Raw genomic sequence first — 25082 nt, 5'->3', positions numbered from 1 at the left:
ACCTGGTAGCTCTCCGGGGCCCCGCGTTCCCGGCGCCGCGGGGACTGTGCGCGGGGAACCACCACTCCCCAGCCCGGGTGAGGCCGGCTCCCTCGGGCAGCCCCGCCCGGTCGCCGCACGTCGGGCAACCTCCCCGCGCGCTCCCGCCCCCGCCCCACACTCGTCCCGGCTCCCCTGACGCCGGGGCCGGCGAGGTCCCCGGCCCTCCGCCGGGCCTTCGCGCCTCCCCCAGGGACGGACGCGGCATCCAGGTGGCCGAGTCCCGCGCCGCGGGGTGGCGCCTCGGCGCGGCCTCACACCGGGACGGAGAGGGGGTGAGGGCGGAGCTGGACGGCCGCCGCCCGGTCCCGGGGGACCAGCTCCCAGCCCCCTCCCCGCGCGCCCCCCGCGCAGTGCTCATGCGCGCGGCCCAGCCTTTATAGCGGCCGTGGGAGCCGCGCTTTCCGCACTCGGGCGCAGCCTGGCGGACCCGACTCAGGTGCAGAGCCCCCGGTGTCCGGCGCGGGCGTGCGGGTCCCTGACGCCTGCCTGTTCGTGTCTTCCCTTTGTCGCTCCCAGCTTGTCTGTCTGTCTTCAGAGTGCACCCTCCTCCTGGTCCGGGGTTGCACCTCGACTCTGAGTTTGGCTCGATTTGCAGCCGGAGCGTCGCCTCCAGCTTGAGAGTGGCACGAGCTCCCGGGCAGCGGCCTCTTCGGTCTCCTCCTCTCCTCGGCCTCCCCTGGGTTTCCGAGGGGTGCGGGATCCCTGAGGGGGCGGGGGACGGGCGCGGTGTGGTGGGGACGTAGGGGTCTCCGTTCTCGGTGAGCCTCCCTTGCATTCTCCCTCTTTTCCAGGTCCGAGCAGCCCCTAGACTACCATGTCTGCAGCCTGGATCCCGGTTCTCTGCCTTGGTGGGTAGGCGGCCCTCACCGCCCTCTTCCCCTCGCACCAAGCAAGGTGGAGGTGGAGGCTGGAACCAGCCCTCGCGCTGTCCTCTCTTCGCAGGTGTCTGTCTGCTGCTGCTGCTGCCAGAGCCTGCGGGCAGCGAGGGAGCCGGTGAGTTGCGGGTGCCCGGGTCCGGGAGCGGGGCTCTCTCCGGGGGGTGCGAGGGGCTGCGGGCCAGCGCGTAGGAACGCACTCAGATGGAGCCCCTGGGCCTTGGCCGGGGGCTGGAGCTAGAAGGGTGCGAAGGTTGGAACTGCTGCCTGGCGCACCCCATTCATACCTACAGCCCATCTACTCCGGCTTACCCATTTCTCCCTCGGGTAGGGGCTCCTGGGGTCCGATGGGGACGTTCTTCACAAGGTGCGGAGAAGGAAGCCTCCCGCCATCCACACCCACAACCCCGGAGCTTCCTCTCCCCCCAGCAAGCCGAGCAGCGGCAGCAGAAGGTCAAGGCTGGGGGTGTTCGTTGAGCCCCACCGAGGAGCGCCGTAGTCCCGGGTGTTCCGCGGAGTTTGGGGTCAGGGAGAGGCCTTCAGACTGTCAGAGAGACAGAGAGAGGTTTCGGGAGTGAAAGAGGCTTACGTCGTTGTCCCATCTTGTTTGACCCCTATAAAAAAAAAAAAAGCAACATTTACGGGCCCATTTCATATTCGAGAGAGTCTAAAAAAGAGTGTGTTCCACACGTAGAAGTCCGAGTCAGGGTGTGTGGTTCGGTGTGTTTTATACAACGTAAAAAGCAAACTCTTTTTCAAAATCTATCCTTTATTTTTCTTGAAAGGAGAAAGGAAGGTAAGTATTGCAGAGGGCTGTATTCAGTGCCCCCTCACACAAACACTAAAGTCAGTGTTGGCAGCTAAAGGCAGAGCCTCTGGTGCCTCGAAAATGGGAGGAAAATTAAGGCTGTTTGCTAACAGGTATGAAACTCCTAGGTACGAGGTTACTGTTCTTGGTAAGGATTTTAACTTGCCCAGCAATCTAGAGTGTTTCAGAGCTAAGGAATCAGCACTGTACCTTCCATGGCGTCCTGCCTTCCTTTCCATGGAGGTGTACAGTCCAGGGCACAGCTGGGCACAGAGCGCTCTTAGAAGAGGGTCCTTGCTAGAGGCAGGCTTCTCAGTGGGGCAGTATGACCAGACAGCACTACTGTCTTGGAAAAAGAAAAAAAAATTTTTTTTAATGATTAACATCTGTTTCAAAAACTTTTGGATACCATCTGTTTCAAAAAGGTTTGGATAACCATAATTTCCAGTGTTTGGAAAATAGTATTTAATAACATTATCCTCAATTTAATAGTCACAGTAAATTGATGAATTAATATGTTATATTAAGTTATCTTGTTACATGTTGCCACGGGCTTGTCTCTAACATCTTTTGTAGTAAAAACTATGATTATTAGTCGGGTTGACCATGTAAAACTTGAGAGTATTAACAGTGCTTTCTAAAACTGCATTCACTGCCTGATATATCTCTCTGGACAGATCTGGAGCAGAAATAAGCAGGTTCAATTCAGATCAAAATGATCCATTCTGAACGGACTAACTTCTCTGTTTCCTGTCCTGCAGGAGTTGCAGAATTTTCCTTGGGCTGTGTGACCTTGGGCAAAATAACCCCATGGCTTTAATTACTTCAGCTGAAAAATGAATGATTGAGCTAAATGACGTTCTGTAAAGTGAAACATCTTTTTACTGGTTTGCTTAAATTAAAATATAATTTTTATGCACTGCATTTGAAGAAAACTGATATAAATGGCCCTCAGAAGCAACGGATGACTTAGATTTGTGCATGTGTCTATAAAATTGTTCCTCAGAAGTTCAACCCAGATTTAATATCTTCACCTCAGGCAACTATGTACACAGTTGTAATCAGAGTTGAGGTTCTTATATTTCTAGAATGAATTAATAAATGGTCAATGACTAATGTTATTTTCTAATTCTGATATATTTCCAATTATGTATCTCCAAACTGATAAGAACTTAAATTCTCCCATTAGACTTTACAGTGTCTGAGAACTAGATTAAATTGGAAAATTGATTTTTGGCTTGCTAAAATCTGGAATGGTGTGGAACAGTACCTACATCAATATTCTTAAAAAGAAATGTAGAAATGAGGGAAGTAGGGCTTCCCTGGTGGCGCAGTGGTTGAGAATCTGCCTGCCAATGCAGGGGACACAGGTTCGAGCCCTGGTCTGGGTAGATCCCACGTGCCACGGAGCAACTGGGCCCGTGAGCCACAACTACTGAGCCTGCGCGTCTGGAGCCTGTGCTCCGCAACAAGAGAGGCTGCGATAGTGAGAGGCCCGTGCATTGCGATGAAGAGTGGCCCCCACTTGCCGCAACTAGAGAAACCCCTTGCACAGAAACGAAGACCCAACACAGCCATAAATAAATAAATAAATAATTAAATAAAAAAAAAAGAAATTAGGGAAGTAAAATTTCAATCTCGTATTCTAGTTCCCCCACCACCACTTCCCTAAATGTCCTAAGAATGGTTTTTACTTCTCTTCTTTCTCTTCAGTTCCCATCGCTATCACATGCTTTACCAGAGGCCTGGACATCAGGAAAGAAAAAGCAGATGTGCTCTGTCCAGGGGATTGCCGTCTGGAGGAATTCTCCGTGTTTGGGAACATAGTATATGCTTCTGTATCAAGCATCTGTGGTGCCGCCGTCCACAGGTAAGCTCCAACATGCCAAGGGGAGAGAAATGCAAGTGTGATTATTTCCCTTTCTCTTTAGCCATCTGGACACCCCCTCCCACCTTTTCTTTCTTTTGGTACCAATTTTGGCCATAGAAGATGGACACATTTTTAAGGTTTTCCTGGATATCCTTGAGTCACCAACTACATAGGGGAAGCTTTCTGACTAAAGGCAAATTGCATTATTTCTGGATAGCTAGAGTCCTGTGATTCTAAAAACACTCCTAATCATGTACTATATTACTGAGTTTTTACTGTATGACAGCCATTATTTTAACTTCCACGACAACTCTACAGCTGTACAAGGTAGGTACAATTTTACTCCATTTTACAGATGAGGAAACTGAATTCAGAGAGTTGTCAAGTATCTTGCCCAAGGCCACAACTGTTAGCAAGTGCCAGAGTTGGGACTGAAAGCCCAGGTCTGCCTCCAGAGCCCATATTCATCACCACTCTCCTGTCCTGTGAGAGAATGGCCAGTATGACACTCTTTTAAAAAAAATGAAGTTCAAGGACATGTAGTTAAGGTATTTTAGAAAACTGTTTGGCGCTCTTAACTCTGATCCTCTGAGCTGTAGGGAACAGGAAACTGCAAGTGTGTCCTTATTAACATTTAAGAAGTTTCACAGCACAAAACCATTTCCCAGGGCAGATTTTGTACCTGTGTAAGCAAGTTTTTAAAAAGGTTGACAGCATCCTTAGATGGCTTCCCTGCTGAACTATTTTCTTTTTTTAACCTTTCATTTCTTTTTTTTTTAATTAATTCATTTATTTATTTATTTATTTATTTTTGACTGTGTTGGGTCTTCGTTTCTGTGCGAGGGCTTTCTCTAGTTGCGGAGAGCGGGGGCCACTCTTCATCGCGGTGCGCGGGCCTCTCACTATCGCGGCCTCTCTTGTTGTGGAGCACAGGCTCCAGACGCGCAGGCTCAGTAGTTGTGGCTCACGGGCCCAGTTGCTCCGTGGCATGTGGGATCTTCCCAGACCAGGGCTCGAACCCGTGTCCCCTGCACTGGCAGGCAGATTCTCAACCACTGCGCCACCAGGGAAGCCCTGAACTATTTTCTTGATTAATCAGAATAATAGATGCAGTATGGCAATATAAGTCAGTCAAATGCCCCTGAAAAAGTGTGGATAGAGTCTCAGCTGTTATTCTTGTGTTGCAGGGGGGTAATCAGCAACTCAGGGGGACCCGTACGAATCTATAGCCTACCAGGTCGAGAAAACTATTCCTCAGTAGTTGCCAATGGCATCCAGTCTCAGACGCTTTCCAGATGGTCTGCTTCTTTCACAGTGACAAGTAGGTACAATTAAAGTGTTCTTACTTTTGTGTAAATATTGTCTCCCCAACCCCCAAAAAAGTTTTCTGCTTTTCTCAGCTCAACCTCTTTGACTCTGACGGAAAAACTTGTGATCAAGACTGGAAGGGTCAACTGTGGGTTAGAGTCAGGGGATCCGAAGGGTTAAGGACACACTCAAGCCAAACTTGGGTAAATGGGGGAAAAATTATCTTGCTGTCAGAAGATGGCAATAGAAAATTGAATTGCCTGCAGTCAGAATGCCCTGACATTTACCAAATAACCCTAACTCAAAAAAACGGGTGAATGAATGTGAATTCATTTTATGGTGATCTTTTAAAAATACGATACAATACATGAGAATCCATTTTGGTTCTTTGAAACTAGCATGCAGCAATTACTCTTGCAATTGCCATCACTCTATTACATTTATCATCCTATAGAACCCTAAATTAGATTCATTATGCTTTGATGGTAAGGAAGGAAGAGGAAAAAATAGTCTTCTCTTTATTTTAACAGAAGGCAAAAGTGGTACCCAGGAAGCCACAGGACAAGCAGTGTCCACAGCACGTCCAGCAATAGGTATGAAATATGGAACCTATCTCCTAGTTGCCTGGCACAGCATTAGGAAGTTATAAATAAGTGTTATTGATAAAAGCTTTCCTTTTTTAAAATATTGAAGCACAAAGCAAATATCTTTACTGGTATATTGCGTAGGGAAACGTTCAATTTTATATTTCAAATTCCTTATCCTTCTTTTATTTTCATTTATAAACTCTGCTACTAGACATTCTCTTGAAGTCCTACCATTTCTCCCTGATTTGATAAGCTATGCCTAGAAACTGGTCTAAGTAAAAGTACCATGAACTTCTAGTTCCATTTGTCATATGAATAAAAGAAATGAGTTTATGACATAGTATGAGTGTGTTTCATGTTTGGTAATTGCAATCATTGTTGCTTTTGTTGTGGTCAAAAAAAAAAAAAAATCAAAGAAATGAGTGAGTGTCTATTTGAGAAATAGCCAGGGATCTCCCTTTCTAAGACTGTGGCAACTTTAAATTCAAAGAAATTAAGAACATTAGCATCTAACTCTGAGTTTCCAATCCTACCTCAACTGTGGGTTTGGGATATCAAAGTCCTGGATTGGAGGCATATTAAATATGTACATCTACTACAGTCCTGACTTGTTTCTTTGTTGGGGTATTGCTTCCCTAGTCCAGAAAATGATGAGGAAATTAATTTTTTAAAAAAGTATTTTCAAGAATGACACTCCTTATCATGAGCTTTTCCCTTGTGGTCTCTTTCTATGGAATTGTCTTCCTTTTGCTAATGCCAGGTGCTTTTTTTGTTTCAGGTAAACGACTAAAGAAAACACCGGAGAAGAAAACTGGCAATAAGGGTAAGAGTCCGGATATCCATTTGGGAATATAACATTTTCTCTCTCTCCCTCCCTTCTCTTGAAACTGCTAATGGAAAGACTTGTTTGGGTGTTCACAGACTGTAAAGCAGACATTGCATTTCTGATTGATGGAAGTTTTAATATCGGGCAACGCCGATTTAATCTACAGAAGAATTTTGTTGGGAAAGTGGCTCTAATGTTGGGAATTGGAACAGAAGGACCGCACGTGGGCCTTGTTCAAGCCAGGTACCAACCTTGTTAAAATGGGAGGAGACTTGAATGATGTCTTGAATGATGACAAATGATCAATCCTTTTAGTAGGTACATTCATTTCAGTTCAATATAAACAAATTGAGGTGTGGACAGTCTGGATTCCCAAATTATAAAGTCAGAATTTAAGACTGCCTGAGCAGACTGGGCAGTATAAATGCTTCCTTTTTAGAATAAAAGGACTTAGAGAATTATATGCTATCTATTTGAGGACCAGAAGGTAGGCTAAAAGGCTTGTTGCTCGTACAGATTACTTCTGCACATCTGCTCTGCTCAATTCCTAATTTCTCTTCGCTGAAGGAGGAAGCAGTGATGTTTATTTCTCCTCCGTATTTGGTCGTTATTCTTTTTTTTTTTTTTTTTTTTTTTTAGGTAAGAAGTGGATTTATTACATTATAAAGCAACTATACTCCAATAAAGATGTTAAAGAAAAAAAGAGAGAGGTGGATTTATTTAGAGAGATACACATTCCATAGACAGAATGCAGTCCGTCTCAAAAGGCAAGAATGGCCTTGGGAGAAACACACTCCACAGACAGAGCGTGGGCCATCTCAGAAGGAGAAAGGCCCCGAAATATGGGGTGGTCAGTTTTTATGGGCTGGGTAATTTCATAGGCTAATGAGTGGGAGGATTATTCGGGGGAAGGGGTGGAGATTTCCAGGAGGTGGGCCACCGCCCACTTTTTGATCTTTGATGGTGGGCCTCGAAACTGCCATGGTGCTGGTGGGCCTGTGGTTTAGCATGCTAATGTATTACGATGAGCGTATAATGAGGTTTAAGGATTTACTGGAAGTCCAGTCTTCTGCCATCTTGGTTGGTCGTTATTCTTTTTAGCTCTTTCCATATTCCCTTGATTGGAAATCTGAAGCTTAACCTTTTATTGTATAGTAGTATTTATTGATGTCTTTTAGGATTATAATATGCTCATTAGAGAAAGCTTGAAAAACATATAAAACACAAAGAAAACAAATTTCCTAAATATACCCCTCTGAGATAATCAATGTAAAATGTTGTATTTCCTTTCAGTATTTTAAGAAAATATTTGATGGTACATATGTGTGTATTTCTTTTTCAAAAGCTCAGATTATAAAAATGTCCTATAGCCTGCTTTTTTTTTTTTAATCCCTCATTATTTTGAGCATCAAAATACCGAGGCTCACAATACTGGGCATTGTGAGCTCAGTATCACAAATATTCTTCAAAAAATCATGTTTCATAATGTTCCTTAGCATGATTTATTTAACCATTCTATTGTTTTTTCACAATTACACCGTGCTGAACATCCTTATGTCATCCTTGTGCCATCTCTGATAAATTCGTTCGGCTAGATTCCCAGAAGTGAGATTGGGTCAAAGGGTTCTGATATTTTTAAGGCTTCTGAAATAAACAGTTCAATTGCTTTCTAGAAAGTTGATTCAGTTTAAACTACTATCAGCTGTGTGTAAGGGTGTCACAAGTAGTATTACAAATATTTATATTTCATTTGTTCTTGTTTTTTACAATTGGTTCTTAGAATTTTTTTTGGTGTAAGAATCTTTTTGTTGTTTTATACATAATTTAACCATTGTCCCATATCTTAAAAAAAATGAGCTTCTTATTCCATTCATTTGTGATATCAATTTATAACTTTAGACAAATATTTCTTTGATCCATATGCTAATTCTAACATCTTTTCTACAATGCTTTGATTATTGAAGCTTTAGTGTATATTTTAACATCTCATAGGGCAAATTCCCCTCAATATTTTTCTTCTAATATTTTTTCTTTGCTGTTTTTACCTAACTCTTCTTCAAGAGGAAAGCTACACTACTTTGTAGACGCATACAAAGACTAGCTTCTTTATAAACTTCCTGATTTATGATTTTTCTATTTTAGGAAGAACATTAGAATAGATAAACTATGTCAAGGGTTTATATTTAAGTAGAATAAGAGAATGTCTCATTAAGGATGCAAAAATAAGACTAAATCTCATAAATAATAATTTGGATAGTTGAAAAGTGACCATAAAAATAAAAAGGTTATCGACTCATGAAAACTGATTTTGTGACCCAACCATTACACCAAGTATACAGAAATCATGCCACCAGGTATGCAGAAATACAATAAGTGCTATTTCCTTCAGAAATCTTGAGTTAATGGCAATTGATAATGCTAAGATCTTAAAATTTTGCACTGATGAAATTTTGACTTATCTAAAAGTTTTAAACATAACAAATTGTGCTTTAAGTAATTGTTTTCACTCAACATGGTCGCTAATGAACACAAAGTTATAAAAGCTGAAATTCTTTTACTATTAAATATGAAAAATCCCAAATCTATTAAAATACACATAATTGTAAGACTAGCAAATGTCAATATCATTTATCGTAAGAAAAATTCAATATTATAATACTTTATAATTTGTTTGCTTGTAAGTTTTCTCATTTTAAAAATGTTGGCCTTAGTGTCACTGAAATTGCCTCTTCTGACCAGAGACCTGGGTTATTAGACCCAGACTATTCAGGGCTTCCAAGGTCCCCCACTGGAGCAGACCTAGACTCACACCCACCTATGTTCCTACTATCTGGTGCATAACTCTGCAGATTTCCATTAAGCCCAGTGCCCTGAGCCACCTGGTTTCAGGTGCTTCACATAGTTTAGGAGCCAGACAAACCTGAATTTAAAATGTGGTTATGTTTTGTTGGGTAAATTACCTAAGTGTTCTGGGCCTCCATTTATGTAATAGGGATAATAATTCCTACCTTGTACAGTTATGATGAAATGAGATTATACATGTAGTATGTATTTAGCATATTACCCAGAATACAATAAACCCTCAAGGTAGCAATTGTTTTTGTTACATTTTTTGAAAGAACCCTAAAAATTCAAGTAAGGATGCAATATACCCTAGTTGGCTGTATGCTGTGGAATTAAGAAACTTAGGCATTGTCCAATTTAAAGACTTTTTTTTAAGGTATATAATGTTGCTTGTTTGTTTTACATTTCCAATTCTCCCTGGATAACATTTTTTTCCTTTTTTGCCTAGTGAACATCCCCAAATAGAATTTTACTTGAAAAACTTTACATCAGCCAAAGATGTTTTGTTTGCCATAAAGGAAGTAGGTTTCAGAGGGGGTAATTCCAATACAGGTAAGTAGACTTTGGCATCTGGGATGTAACACAGAGAGGGTTATGAATGATCAGACATGTAAGACAGTATTATGCTATTTTATATAAGCAGAAGTGAAACTCTTCTTCCTGGCACTGATCTTGGTTAGGTCTGCACTTGATATCTGAGATATTTAATTTATAATGGAAAATGTACCAAAGGGTTTATTGGTATTGCTCATTTAAAAAAAAATATAAGACATTGTGACTTATAATCCTCAGGTAGGGCAGATGTCACTTTAGAGAAGTACCTGTTTAGAATATTTAAAAAGCAGAGATCAACAGACTCATCTAATGAATGCAGATGTGACAGAAAGAACTAGAATAGAATGCTGGACCTTCTGTGGGGAGACTTCTTGTTCTGAGTCCGTAGAGGTACTCATCAGTCACTAAGGAGCTAGATAGAGAGCACAAGTACAGAAGTGGGAGTCAGGTTTATGTTTCTGACTGGTGATTGATGTAATGAAAGGAAATGTAATGCTCTGGGAGGTAGGTGATGGGGGAAGAAATGTGGGTTGTGAAGACAAAAAATAGGCATGATGGATAATTAAACTTTCCCATCTGATGCATATGTTAAAGAACTGAGTTCTACATAAGTTAAATTCTTAAACTTGGAGGCATCAAGTTCGTACAGGGAAAAAGAAGTGTCATTTTGAGCAGTGGTGCCGTTCCAGTTTGCTTTTTTCAAACCTAGGAAAAGCCTTGAAGCACACCGCCCAGAAATTCTTCACAGAAGACACTGGAGTGAGAAAAGGGATTCCCAAAGTGGTGGTGGTATTTATTGATGGCTGGCCTTCTGATGACATCGAGGAAGCAGGCATTGTGGCCAGAGAGTTTGGTGTCAATGTATTTATAGTTTCTGTGGCTAAGCCTATCCCTGAGGAACTGGGAATGGTTCAGGATGTTGCATTTGTTGACAAGGTAAGTAGTTGAGAGGTGTCTTGTTATAGTAGTGATTCAGTTTTGGACCTCTAGGCGTAGTGCTGACTGGCCCATATCTGGATTAACTTTGAAGATTCAAGATTTAATGTTTCCTAATTTTAAAGAAACAACTTTTGATTCCTTTGGTTATCTTTTATGTGTCTCTCCCATTAGGCTGTCTGTCGGAATAATGGCTTCTTCTCTTACCACATGCCCAATTGGTTTGGCACCACAAAATACGTAAAACCTCTGGTACAGAAGCTCTGCACTCATGAGCAAATGATGTGCAGCAAGACCTGTTATAACTCAGTGAACATCGCCTTTCTAGTTGATGGCTCCAGTAGTATTGGAGAAAGTAATTTCCGCCTCATGCTTGAATTTGTTTCCAACATAGCTAAGACTTTTGAAATCTCAGACATTGGTGCCAAGATAGCTGCCGTACAGTTCACCTACGATCAGCGCACAGAATTCAGTTTCACTGACTATAGCACCAAAGAGAATGTCCTAGCCGTTATCAGAAACATCCGCTATATGAGTGGTGGGACAGCTACTGGTGATGCCATTTCCTTTACTGTTAGAAATGTGTTTGGTCCCATGAGGGACAGTCCCAACAAGAACTTCCTGGTAGTTGTCACAGATGGGCAGTCCTATGATGATGTTCGAGGGCCTGCTGCTGCAGCACATGATGCAGGTAAGGTCCTTGTCCTTTGTCTGGGAAGGGAACTGGGGAGAGGTTCAGTGAATTTTAGGAGTAAATATAAACTTGTGTTTGTTTGATTGAACAAACATCTACAGGATGGCAGTCATTGTTCTAAGAGTTTTACCCAATATTAACTGATTTAATTGTCAAAGCAGCCCTACTAAATCTCGTTCTACAGATAAGGAAACAAACTTCCCCAAATCACACACCTAGTAAGTGGTGAGGCCAGTATTAAAATCCAGGCAGGGACTTTCCTGGTAGGCCAGTGGTTAAGGCTCTGCGCTTCCACTGCAGGGGGCGTGGGTTCGATCCCTGGTCGGGGAGCTAAGATCCCCCATGCTGTGTGATGTGGCCAAAAAAGTAAAAAAATAAAGATTTTGTAATCCTCTAAAAAAAACCCAAAACAAAACCCAGGCAAGTCTGGCTGAATCCTTACCTAACCACTGCATTTTGGGGAGAATTGCCATTGAGAACTATGTCATAGGTCAAGGAAATATGTTACAGGTGTTCATGTTTGGCTCACACTTGGAATATATAACCCCACAATTACAGTTTATCATAACTTACTATGAATCTGCTATTTGATAATTTATCCTTTTTTTTTTCAGTAGTTTTCAATCTGGCATGAGTTTTCTAAGATCACCAATTAAGACTTTAACCCTATTCCACTTAATTTCCTTTTCAGTGTCTTTTTTCCCCCTTGAGATAATGAAACACTTATAAAAGGGTATAAAAAGGTTCTTTCTCTTACCCCAACCTTAATATTACCTTTGGCAAAGGCCACTAGTTCCTGAAGACATTAGCATGTGTGTTGCTGAGATCAACAGGCCAAGAAAAAGCCGAGGTTCCCTTTCCAGGGATAAAAACGGAGTGATTGGGAGTCCAATAATATTTAAAAAACAAAAATGCTAACTTGGGAGCGGGGGAATGAACAGCCTTACATTTTTCTATACTCCTCTATACTTTCTTTTCCCTATTTAATTCCTAATGACTTTTCCTTTTATACATTTATTAGCACCTCTGCTAATGCACTTGTGTACTTTTATAGGTATTGATGGAATACTGTTTTTATTAAGTAGAATAGAGAATGGATACATGCAATTTAAGCTATATATACAATGGCTTATTTTTATACATCTGTCTTAATGTATTCTTCAACTAACTTATGTTGAAGACCTTTTTGCTATCATACTCCTTAAAAGTGTAGCTTACTGCATTTATGGTTAACAGGATTGGATTCAGGCTACATAAAGTGAACTAAATAAATTCAAATATATTCTCCCTATGTGATTAACTGAACTTCAGGAGGTTGGGCCGCACTATTTTCATGAAAGTTATCCTTTAGTGATAGCAAAGTGAAAGTTAACAAAAGCCAGAAGATGGATAGGTGTTCAGGGCTAGGGCACAGCTGCTTTGGTTTTCTAACTGTAATTATATACTGGGCCTGAGCTAGACAATCTGAGCTTGAATGTAGAATTAAAAGTGAAGAAAACTGAAGGGGAGAAATTCTTTTGACTTCTTTCGCCAGGGAGAGGGGAGGATTAGCTGGTGATGATAAATCAGTAATTGTTTCAAGTAGCTTTTACATCATCAAAACCTGCTTTATTTATGTCTTAAGTATTCACAACTTTGATCACTGTATACCACTAGAAGGGTGATGAAGCTGGATAGAAGGGAGTAACTATTTCAGAAACTCTCAAAATTTTATGGGGGATTTCCTCCAGTAGATAGATGGTAGTCTACACTTCATAAACATTTCTTTTTGGCTATTTTTGTTACTTTATTTTGGCTGTGCTATGTAGCATGCAGGATCTTAGTTCCCCAACCAGAAATCAAACCCAAGCCCCCTGCAGTGGAAGCATGGAGTCTTTCCTGGCAGTCCAGGAAAGTCCCTGGCTGTTTTCATCATCAGAAAACTTTTGCTTTGGGATTAAAGACTGTCAATTTTTTTTTTTTTTTAGTAACTATTTTTGGCCACATTGGGTCTTCACTGCTGTGTGGGCTTTCTCTAGTTGCTGCGAGCAGCGGCTACTCTATGCTGCAGAGTGCGTGGGCTTCTCACTGCAGTGGCTTCTCTTGTTGCGGAGCATGGGCTCTAGGCACGTGGGCCTCAGCAGTTGTGGCTTGCGGGTTCTAGAGCACAGGCTCAGTAGCTGTGGCACACAGGCTTAGTTGCTCCACAGCATGTGGGGTCTTCCCGGACCAGGGCTTGAACCCGTGTCCCCTGCATTGGCAGGCAGAGTCTTAACTACTGCGCCACCAGAGAAGTCCCTGTCAGTTTCTTACTATTGGCCAATTTGCTAATGCAACACATATTGAAATGGGAGAAAGTTATCATTCACAGAGGACTCGTCACCATTCCCCAGACAAGGCAAGAACCTTAGAAAACTTTTATCATTTATATATCCCATCTTCTAGTGTCATTCTTTCTTGCTTTATTATACTGGCTATGACTCCAGTATAACAATTAATTGTGATGAGAGAAGGCGGTCCTTTCTCATGCCAAACTTGGAGAAGTTTTCACCATTTCACTAAGCATGTTTGCTGTAGGGTTTGTTCTTATTTGTCTGTAGATATTATCAGGTTAAGAAAGCTTCCTTCTCTTTCTAGCTTACTGTGTACTATCATGAATGGATGTTGAACTTTATCAAATGTTAAGGTGGTAAATCGCACTGATGGCAAAACCTGTGGTTTTGACCAAACTGTTCAGCCATTCTCATCATGATTACTGCTAAAACCTGCCCAACATTTGGTACAGGGGATTTAGTTCTTCAGGCATTACAAGGCAGTTTTGTCTGCAACTACGTACTAATATGTGAAAAATATATACATGCAATTTTATACGTAAGCTGGAACTTGGTTTTAATTGACTTAAAAATACTTCCATTGTAGGTATCACCATCTTCTCTGTTGGTGTGGCTTGGGCACCTCTGGATGACCTGAAAGCTATGGCCTCTAAACCAAAGGAGTCGCATGCTTTCTTCACAAGAGAGTTCACAGGATTAGAACCAATTGTTTCTGATGTCATCAGAGGCATCTGTAGAGATTTCTTAGAATCCCAGCAATAATGGTTACATTTTGACAACTGAAAGAAAAAGTGCAAGGGGATATAATGTATAAGTTGTTTCTAGTAATACTGAAATACTATATAGCATACTAAGATCAGACACAAAACTATTATACTAAAGATGGCAAAAATGTAAGCAAATAAGCATTCATTTAAAGCTACCTTCTTTTTTTTTTTTTTTTAAAGCTACCTTCTAATTACAGTTCAGACTCGATTGTTCAAAACACTCTGCTGAGGCTTCATAATCACGAACCTTAGAAACTCAGGAAAGAGGAGATATCGCAGATTAAAATTTTAAGAGTTCTATTTTAACATGCATATTAAATGTATACATATGCAAATTCTATAGCTCAATAAAAGCAGCTGATATTTAGACCAAAAGCAACATTCCTTCTCTAATTCTGTATTACACATATAAGGAAAATGAGAAACAAATAGAAAACAGCTCAACTTAGTTCAAATATATATTGACCCAAGTAGATGTTGTCTTAAAACCAGTCAACAATCTGGTTTTAAGATGTTACTTAACATACTAAAAGTTACTTAACATACTAAAAGTTATAATTACAGATGAAATGGAAGCGATTTAGGTTATCAAGCCTCTTTTGTAGTGTACCTTCACGGTAACAACAAATATCACACTGAACAAGACAGAAGAATTGCCTGGTATTTTTCTATTTATAGCCTTAATTTTATATGTGTATTGATATATTTGGCTTATACTCTAAAAGTCAACCATGTATTGAAGAAAATATTAAGTTGGTAAATTTTTACTTACCACTTATAAACACTTAGCTTTAAAGAAAAGCACACCTTTCAAAGAGAACTGCAGGAAAGAATATTTTACTTTGACTATTTAAGCAATAAAACTGCTAGTGACTATTATTCTAAGGTGCCTTACTTCTTATTATTCCAAGTGTCTCCCCCCTAGGGCATGGTAAAAATTCTATTGATACATTAACCACTTCGTGTGGAAAGACCGAGTTTTTTTCTTAAAATCATGCAATAAGACTAAGTATATTTATTTTCTGTTCCAATTACTTATTGAATGCCTACTGTTCTAGGCATTATGCACAGCCGGTACCAGGTTAAACAGTTGATTACTTGGTTCAACAAAGTTGTTTTGTAATTAATAGTATTTTTACTTAAACATCCTTGTGAAGTTGGTTCCTAAGAAAAGTGATCAAAACTCCCTTTATGTAAGTATCATTACCTCACCAAGAACTCTGCTCTCCGACGGAAGTGCTGTCGTATCTTATCCTGCCTGTCTTCTCTAAGGACAGGATCTATCCTCTCTCTCATTCATCTGCACACTCTTATTTCCCATCACACAGACACTGATCCTATCTGAAATGGTTTACAACCAGTTGACCTGAAAAAGGTGTTAACTGGTTGGAAAACTTATACTCCAACAAATCTTGAGTTTAACAATTTTACAGCTTGTGTAAAAGCTTATGTATCAGAGAGCAGAACTGAAATTGCCTTTGACACTACATAAAAATTTGACCAAAGAGAATATGGGAAGTCATGACTCCCCTGACCGCCGCTGCCCCCACCCTTTATAAAGCTACAAATATGACCGATTCATGTAACGAAGAGAATTTTAACAAAAATGGGTTAACCATGTTGTTTTCCCAATAAATAGACAACTGTCAGCTGAGAATACCACTCCTTTAAAAATTAAATGAAAACCCAGCCTCTAGTCATTAGCTCTTTTAAAAATTTTATAAAGAACAAAGTTTTGAGGTAACCAGGGAAGCTAATATTTTGACTTAAAGAGCAGCAAGAGAGTAGAAGTGAACACTTTATATTTAAGTTACTGTTAATTATTTTTTAGAACTAAACATAATCAAGATAAAGGGTTAACAACTAAAAATAGAGTAAAAGAGGATTTTTTAAAAGATATAATTCAGCTTTGCAAGCATGCCTAAATTTGTTACGCTAGCCTATTTATAAACCTTAATGCATTAAATGAGATGTTGGTCTTCAGTGGATAACTTGTACATGAATAAATATGAAAAGAGCAGACTATGATTAAATATTGGGGAAGTCGACATATTAAAGTTTGTATATAAAAATACTCTTAAACTTTACGTATAAAGCACCATTTAATAGTCAAATGAATCTACATAATTTCCCATTAAGTCACAAATGGAAGCACACAAATGATATTCTTTTTGCATCCTTTTAGTCTCTTCCAAATGTTTAATATTGTAGAGAAAATACAACCAAAGTAGATAAAAATAAACATATATACTATTTTTATTCATTTCAGTTTTAATACATTTCAAAAAAGATGAATGTTTATGCATTGCAATGATGATAATCACATTTCAGTTAAACAGTAATGCATTGGCTTGGAACAGCTGCCAGAAACAATACTAGCTTTGGAAAGCTTGTTCCTAAATTATTAAAATAAAAAAAGGGAAGGAAGAGAAATGCCTCTTTAATTTGTTCATTAAGTTGAATGTTCAATTCAGAAAACCAAAAAACCAATATTTTAAGAAAATTTCTGAAAACTTTTAGTGTTTCACCAGCAATGACTAAAATTGACATTTCAATTTTTATGGTAGGTGACAAAATTTCTCAATGTACATACAATGTAATTTTTTTTTTTGAAGTAGGCATTCAAATAGAATTTTGCCACGTTAAGTTTTCTAATGTTACCTTCTAATTGCATTTGCAATTCCCTTCAAAGAAAAAGGATTATTACCTTGTTGAAGGAAAAGTTTGAAGATATTAATACTTAACATTTATGAGGATAACTTTTAATTAATGAACAATGCAGTTTATTCTCTGCTGAACTTTTCTGTGGGAAACAGGTTTGGCTAGATAGGAAAGACAACACTATTAATTGAAATTCAGATTTAATAAAGTAATAGGGTATCTTAAGGAAATGATTTAAAACTGCATATCTGTTTTTTTTTTTTTTGGTTATTTTGAATTATCTAACTTACTTCAATAGAAGATTTTTAAATCCCCAAATGGGGTGAAATACTTAGAAAGGCATTCTTAACAGTATTAACTGTTCTAATCTTATTAGAGTATCAATAAACAGTACAAAGTTTAAAAGAACAGCATAAAAATGAAGGACTCACTGAGAAATCATCTCCATTTCCTACTTTAATGGAGAGTAAAGTATTGCACTTTATTATTCAACACAAAATAATGCAGCCAACAGTAACATACAGGTACACAATTTAATATTTATTATATGCATTTTATATACATTGTTTTTCAACAGCTGTACGTTCGCTATGTGGTACAATCTTAAAAATTTGCTGATTCATAGTTTGTAAAACAAAAACCTTACAAAACTCATCAAAACTCGCAAACTGATCAGAAAAGTTTTTTGGAAGACTAGAAAAAATACTTTATTGTCTTAATCATGCATTACACAAACAAAATCTTTAGTTACACCATAAAATTAAGCACATCTGAAAAAATAAAACAGGGATAACTAGTCCAAACACAGCAGATTTCTGTATCCTGATTCAACTATTTTTGTATCCTATTTGTAATGCAAATAAAATTTTACTCCGAATATTTTAAAACAAGATAGTTTTCTCTGGAATCATGGTAAACCAAGATATGTATCTGGGGGGAGTCACCTTGGTTTGTAACTTAAACTATAAAATACTCCATTTTTAGTCTATTTTAGACTATTCAAAGAGTTCTAAAATAGATATACAGGTTCCTTTAGCACATTAATAAAAGGATATAAAGACCAACAAAAAGTGAAATAAATAATAGGCTATTAGCAAGATGGATAATCCTTGATAAATAAACTTGTAAATACAGTAAGATGTACAAAATATCACATAGTGATAGGATGCCAAGATTAGTTTTTTTTTTTTTCTTTTTTAAGAGTTCATCTGGAGTACTAAACCCCACCGTTTCATTTTAATACACTTAATAGTCCTTGGTTTAAGAAGACAGTTATGTGATGTTGAAGGTGATTTAGCATCTTTATGGAAAGACTTAGCTGAGCTGTATTACGCAAAAGAAGGAAAGAGTGTGCTTACACGGCAGCGGGTCAGTGAGATCTCTGTGTTTCAGGGTTGTATAATGCAGAAAAACTTCAATACAATCTTGAGCACTGTTGTGACAGGCTAAATATATAAAAAGACTTATAAAAACTAGAATTTTATCCAAACATTTTGTGCAACTAATGCTAAAATATTTTAAGTTAAATTTTCTTTTTTATTTTTTTTAAAGCAAAATAAGTTTAAAAGGGAATCTGTGGCATTCAACTGATAAACAGAAGATCACTAAGAGATGAAAAAAAGCTACTCTTGGAGCTCACTTCCCCCCAACAAGAGCACCACATTCCTAACCCTAAGGCAGCACAAAGAGTCCAAAATTAAAGTCTTTTTGTAAGATCAGACTCCACACTGGCTTAAAGATACCTAAAAGACAGACATACGCTCAGTTCATATCCAGTACAGGCCACAAACAATGGAGTCCTTTTTTGTCCCACGAAATACAGTAATTACAATTAAATTAATGAGCCTGATGTTAAGATGTGATTTCCACCAATTTATGCCTGCCCCAAATAGCCTTCATCAGGCAGATCACATGTAGTGTCATATCAGTAACATTTTTGATGGCAGTGATGCAGACCCTCTGTGTCCAAGCGAATCTGTTGTTATGATGAGAGTTTTTGTTGATTCACACAAATACTTTGGCAAGGGCATCAGCCCCCGCACTAGCAATATATGCTTTTGATGGATGGAAAGCAACATCATAAATTGATTCATCTAATTTTTTCCTATGTGCTGTTATTTCTTGCACACATGTCTTGCTGTCCAAATTCCACAATCTAATAGAACAGTCATGGCCTGTAAAAGAATAAATGAAAAATGTTACTGAGTAACAGTTCTATTATAAAATTTGTGGGCAGTACAGGTAGTTCAGACTTACTTCCAGACATCAAGTAGATTCCATTAGGATCTACTGCTAGACTTGTAACAGCATCCAAATGAGCTACCATAGAATGGATCATTTTACCTAAATAAAACATAACAGAGAAGATTAAGTTTTTAAATAGTTACTAACTTGAGCGATCAGAAACCAAAATACAATATCGACATAAAATAATATCACCACAGCAATATTTTTTTATTGTAATAAAATACACATAACACAAAATTTACCATTTTAAACATTTAAGAGGGTACAATTCAGTGGCTTTTAGAACATTCATAATGATGTGCAACCATCACCATTATCTAGTTCAGAACATTTTCATCTCTGCAAAAGGAAACCCTGTACCCACTAAGCAAGTCACTCCCCATTCCTCCCCTCCAAGTCCCTGGTAACCACTAATCTGCTTTCTCTATGGACTGGCCTATTCTAAATGCTTCATACAAATGAAATCATACAATAACACGTGGCTTTTTGTGTCTGCCTTCTGTCACTTAGTATAATGTTTTCAAGGTTCATCCACTATAATAATATTCTAAAGACAATTTTAATTCTAATGCAGAAGTTTCCCAGTAACTCCTAAAGACATCTGTGTGACTTCAATCTGACAGTATATGATAGTGGAAAACATAATGACTATAGGGTTGCATCAAAAGCTTAAGATCATGTAAAGGGGAATTAAAATGAAAATAGAATCCTTCTCATTCAGAGATGTAAAGATTATTTTATATACAGGGTTAATGATAGATAAATCACCAGAGAATATATTTCTCTCTAAAGATTCTAGTAGCATCATTTATCTTCTGAAATGTCAATCATTTTATAGATTAGAAACAAGAAAGGGGAGAAGGGTGGGAGTACATCACAGAAATTACTCTGGATTTCCCCAGATAGTAACAAAAGCACTATTCTGGAAAACATAATTTAGTGAATATCTTCATTAAGATTTGGCAAGCAAATGGATTCAATAGTGAGTTGAAATTAAAAAACAAGTTGTGAATACAAAGTTGCGTTGCACAAATACAAGGGCATCAGCCTCTGCATTGGCAATACATGTTCTTCATGGTTGGAAAGCAAAATCATAAATTGATTCATCCAAGAAAGGAATAAAACAGCAAGTACCGCTAACTTAAAAAATTTCCTCCCCTTTCATTCAGCAATGAATCTTTATTACTCAAATGCCTGGGCTGCTCCTAATGAGAGATGGAGGTCTTTCTCCAGAATTCTATTTACAGTCATTTGCCATGCTCCTTGTTCCCTGATGACATTCCACACTGAGACTTGAAATAGACCTACTTTTGTTATTTGCCATGGGGCTATAGCCCTTGACCTGAATACAAAACCACAACATAATCAAATGTGCAAAAATTTACTCTGAAAAACATAAGTCTGCCATTTTCTGGCAATACTAAACAATTATCAATTAAGGACAAAATTAGTCTCTTGTCATTTCAACCACATTTGTCTGTTTTTCATCAATACTAAGATTAACAGAGTAATTTTAAGGATTTTTCTCTACTATCCTGAGAAACAGAAAAATAATTCAACATACTATTAGTCCAACATAATTCATCTATCAGTTCTAGAATCCATTCCTCTCAATATTCCTATTAAAAAAAAATCCAGAGTATGAAATGGCTGGCCTCTAGCACAATAACCTCAAAACATTAGGGGGTTAACTACTAAGCATCATTAGCTTCCCTTAAAATGTCAGCTCTGTGATGGTGACTCTTAATTCACAGATCTAGTTCTGACTTCTCTCCTGAGAATGATCCTACATCTCCTATATTTAACATGTCTTAAACCAAAGAATTCTTTCAACCAAATAGCAGATCTACCCATTTCTTTAAGGCTGCTATAATTTTCCAAGTTTAACTTCAGCTTTCCTGCCTGTGCACTAAACTAACCCTCACTATGATATGTAAAGTCAGTTTAGAATCAACCTTCCTCTACATAGTCATGAAGTCACTTCAGAATGTGAGTGACCTTCAGATTGGACCATTTACAGAGGTGCAATGCTGAACCAAGCTGGATGCTGGGTTTCTACTAGTGACCACAGAAGTCACAAAGCTTCTGACCCCTCCCAACAACTAGGACCCCTCCTTCAGGAGCATATACATGCAGCTTCTCACATATAACCAAATTTACCTTTGCCCCATGGCTCTGCTACCACCCTTCTTCCCCCACCAAGATTAATTCTTTCTTCCTATAACTGAGGAAACAGAGGACACATGCAATCACCAGTTCTCTCTTCCCGGCACCTTAAGCTCTTTGACTTGGATCATCTATGAAATGGAGAAGAAACAGACTAAAAAAAAAAGTGGACTCTGGAAGCAAACTGCATGGGTTTGAATCTCAAACCTGTAATTTTCTCTGTTTTGTAACACTGAACGAATAACTTCTTTTAAGTCCGTTATTTCAACTATAAAATGAAGATAATAGTGCTATATCTACCTTACAGAGCTATTAGAAGAGCAAACATGTTAGTATATGTAAATCAAATAGAACAGTGTTTCACTCACAGAAAGCAATATACCACTTGTCTATAAGATTCAAGAGGACAAGATATTTTATCTTTGTTCACCAAGCATGGAGAAGTATGCTGAGGATATGGCAGATACTCATAAGCTTTGCTGAATGAATGAGTCCATAACCAATTCAGACCCTCTTCCTCCAACTCCTCCACATCCCTCACTTGTACTACACCTTCTCCCAGATTCACCCACTAGCTAAGTCTCTTGAGCACAGCACATATGCAATTCATATTTGTCCCTCTACCAAAATTTTAAAAATCATGAGCCCTGAAGATCTCTCTGGAACAATTAGTACAAATTGAAAGTTTTAAATTCTCTAAAGTCAAGGGTCTACCATATAGTGTGGCTTGAATACTCTTTCTAAACCAATATTGCAAACCCCTGCTCAAATATTCAAGTGGTTTTCATAGTGCATAGTGTAAACAAAGATCCATTATTCTTAGCCTGGCTCTGAAAAGTTCACCTCAATAGTTTCTGCTGTCCTTCTCCAAACTTACCTCTCTGGCTTTGCCTATAAGAAACTTCTGTTCCAGCCCAAGTTCCCACTGCTGTGCCTCTAATCAAAATATGCCCTTATCTGGAATTTCCTATTTTCTTCACTTAAGAACAAACAGACACCTTACCATTCTTTCAAGGAAACACTCAAACCTTCACTCTATGAAGACTCCTTTATCCTACTGCATTATGCATGAGTGTGTGCATGTATGAGCGTGTGCACACCCACACACACTATTTTCCCCAGGCAATGAGCCCTCAGAAAGCAGAAACGACATCTTATACATGATAGTAGCCAGTGCAGTGCAAAATACTAAATATACTTTTATTGTTAAAATCTAAATACTTATTGAGTCCATTCATACTATCAATTTCTATGTTTCAGATAAAAAAAAAAATTCAAGGGCTTCCCTGGTGGTGCAGTGGTTAAGAATCCGCCTGCCAGTGCAGGGGACACGGGTTCGAGCCCTGGTCCAGGAAGATCCCACATGCCACGGAGCAACTAAGCCCGTAGCCACAACTACTGAGCCTGCACTCTAGAGTCCATGAGCCACAACTGCTGAGCCTGCATGCCACAACTACTGAAGCCCATGCGCCCTAGAGCCCGTGCTCTGCACAACAGAAGCCACCGTGATGAGAAGCCCACGCACAGCAACGAAGAGTAGCCCCCGCTCGCTGCAACTAGAAAAAGCCCGTGCAGCAACAAAGACCCAACACAGCCAAAAATAAATTTATTTAAAAAAAAAAAAATTCAAGAAATTTACTATTAATTTGATAGAATAATACCCTATTATTAACAACTTAGCTAACCATCAACACCAGTTATTGGGATATTCTATTTATCACATTTAAATAAATTACCACTTTTCAAAGAAGACTTTTTTAAAAAACAATACATCTCAACTCAATTTACAGTTTAATTTAACTCAAGTGTTGTATGTGTGTGTATCTGTGTGTATGAGAGAGAGAAAATGAGAGAGAGAAATTTTCCATTGTTTAGAGCCTGTTGCTTCAATTATCTTCACATTACAAATAAGGTACTAGCTGGTTAACACCAAGAATTAATTGGTAGAATTTGTAAACAATTTAAACGGCTACAGGCTCCTTATTTCTGATTTCTGCCAGTAAAACAGCTCTAGAGACTCACTTTTTGCTTTTAATATAACTACTAAAATTCCTGAACCTCCCCATACAAATGTAAATCTTCAATAATTAATGAAAGGAATCTTTTTAGAAATACAGTAAAGGAAATGATCTCTTTGCTCTTGCAGCAGTGGAAGATGTTTAGGCTTCATAAAAATGTTTAAAGAATTGATTTGATAAGGTGTTAACTGAGAACATTCACATGAATATGAATCTTCTTTCCTGTGCAATATATAGACCTGTGAATATCCATCCTCTTCTCAACTTGTTCTACTGAGTTAAAAGGAACCTCTGTTCATGAAAAGTGTTATTTGAACAAAGATATTTATGTAAGACTCTAAAGACTAAAAATTATCACCATGTCCTATACAACCTTCAAAGAGAAATCTGTAGTTCTAATTTGCTGTCTTCCTTGATAATCTGTTGCCCTGAAAAAATGTTGCAATTAACATTTAAGTTTCTTATTTGGAAGTCCTTCAGTACCCCTCTAATCATTTTAGCTCCTCAAAGAAGCCTCTCTTAGCTATCAGACTTTTCCTGAAAGAGAGCAAACAGTACTTTATGTAGTATTCTAGGTAATGACAGATGATACAGAGGTCCTTAAACAAACAATTCTATGGCCAAATTAAAATTTGATTTGACTTCTATATAATTGGTATGTTTTCCTTACAACAAGAAATAGAGGAAAGATGACAACAAACAATTGTCACTGTATCATCATTTCATCCACTGAGAAATAATTTTAAGGACATATTTGAAATGCCAAATACTAGGAAGAGATATTTTCTGCTATACTAATTCACAACAGAATATAAAGAAAAAAATTTCAAATGAAAGGGTTTATAACTGTCATGAAATGAAGAAATCATAAGAGGTAAGCAAGGTATTATATACACTTAAGGATAAAAATTAACATATTATAAGTGTGCTACATTAAGTAAAGCAAAAATTTGAGTTAAATCAGTTTAACTTGGCAATTTTGAAGCCAAGAAGTCAATACCTTATATAGAAAATAAGATAACCTACTTACCCGTTTTATTGTCAAAAAATTTGATGTGTCTATCTTCATGAGCAGTTATTGTAACAGGAAGTGTGGGATGACTTACTACTCTGTTAATGTGATTACTGGATTGTAAACCTGAAAAATAAAGGAGAATAATAGACCAAAATTCAAACCGTCAATGTAATGTGTAATCTAAAAAAAGTACAAACAAGACAAAATAAAATAAAAACAGGTTCACAGACACAGAAAAGAAATAGCTGGTTACCAGAGGGGAGGGGAGGGAGTGGCACGGGAAGAGGTGAAGGGGATTATGAGGTACAAACCTCCAGTTATAAAATAATAAGCCATGGTGATGTAATATACAGCATAAGGAATATGGTCAGTAATATTTCAATACATTTGTACGAGGACAGATGGTTATTAGATTTATTGTGGTGATCATTTCATAATGTATGCAAATGTCAAATAATACGTAGTACACCTGACTTAATATTGACCGTCAACCATATTTCAATTAAAAAAAAAACAAATACTTCAATCAGAAGTTAAATGATGGCCTTTTT

The 25082-nt window shown here is 38.4% G+C and overlaps 3 protein-coding genes across 14 annotated transcripts in view; 1 reads left to right on the top strand and 2 right to left on the bottom strand.

Annotated features, from left to right (window-relative positions):
- The window catches only part of LOC309654698 (uncharacterized protein), a gene marked incomplete at its 5' end in the record, with an annotated part of 105743 nt that extends 104926 nt beyond the window's left edge, over positions 1-817 (bottom strand). Inside the window, one exon of the mRNA XM_082449108.1 lies at positions 3-817. Coding sequence (XP_082305234.1) covers positions 3-817 — 815 coding nt within the window. The remainder of the gene's footprint in view (positions 1-2) is intronic.
- On the top strand, positions 204-23104 carry COCH (cochlin). Of its 7 annotated transcripts, none has more exons than XM_082452157.1 (12): positions 204-314; positions 834-890; positions 985-1035; positions 3439-3595; positions 4783-4916; positions 5434-5496; positions 6269-6313; positions 6412-6559; positions 9609-9712; positions 10425-10651; positions 10826-11342; positions 14244-14421. In XM_082452157.1, the coding sequence occupies exons 2-12, from the start codon at positions 857-859 to the stop codon at positions 14417-14419; spliced, it is 1656 nt and encodes a 551-aa protein (XP_082308283.1). In that variant the 5' UTR covers positions 204-314; positions 834-856; the 3' UTR covers positions 14420-14421. The 7 variants fall into 7 exon arrangements, with proteins under 7 accessions (XP_082308283.1, XP_082308285.1, XP_082308286.1 ...); XM_082452159.1 differs by lacking the exon at positions 204-314 and adding an exon at positions 373-478; XM_082452160.1 differs by lacking the exon at positions 204-314 and adding an exon at positions 439-530.
- Positions 16663-25082, bottom strand: part of STRN3 (striatin 3) — a 122492-nt gene continuing 114072 nt past the window's right edge. For 5 of the 6 annotated variants that reach the window (XM_082452111.1, XM_082452107.1, XM_082452106.1 and 2 more), the window contains 3 exons: positions 24547-24654; positions 19342-19428; positions 16663-19259 (listed from right to left, as the gene is read on the bottom strand). In XM_082452111.1, coding sequence (XP_082308237.1) covers positions 19090-19259; positions 19342-19428; positions 24547-24654 — 365 coding nt within the window. In that variant the 3' untranslated portion in view covers positions 16663-19089. The remainder of the gene's footprint in view (positions 19260-19341; positions 19429-24546; positions 24655-25082) is intronic. The other variant, XM_082452110.1, reaches the window with a different exon arrangement.

This window comes from Balaenoptera physalus (genome assembly GCF_965194825.1).
Source record: "Balaenoptera physalus genome assembly, chromosome: 2".
In the NCBI taxonomy this organism is placed as follows: Eukaryota; Metazoa; Chordata; class Mammalia; order Artiodactyla; family Balaenopteridae; genus Balaenoptera; species Balaenoptera physalus.
The sequence above is the reverse complement of the archived record's forward strand: the minus strand, read 5'-3'. Positions and strand labels throughout refer to the sequence as shown.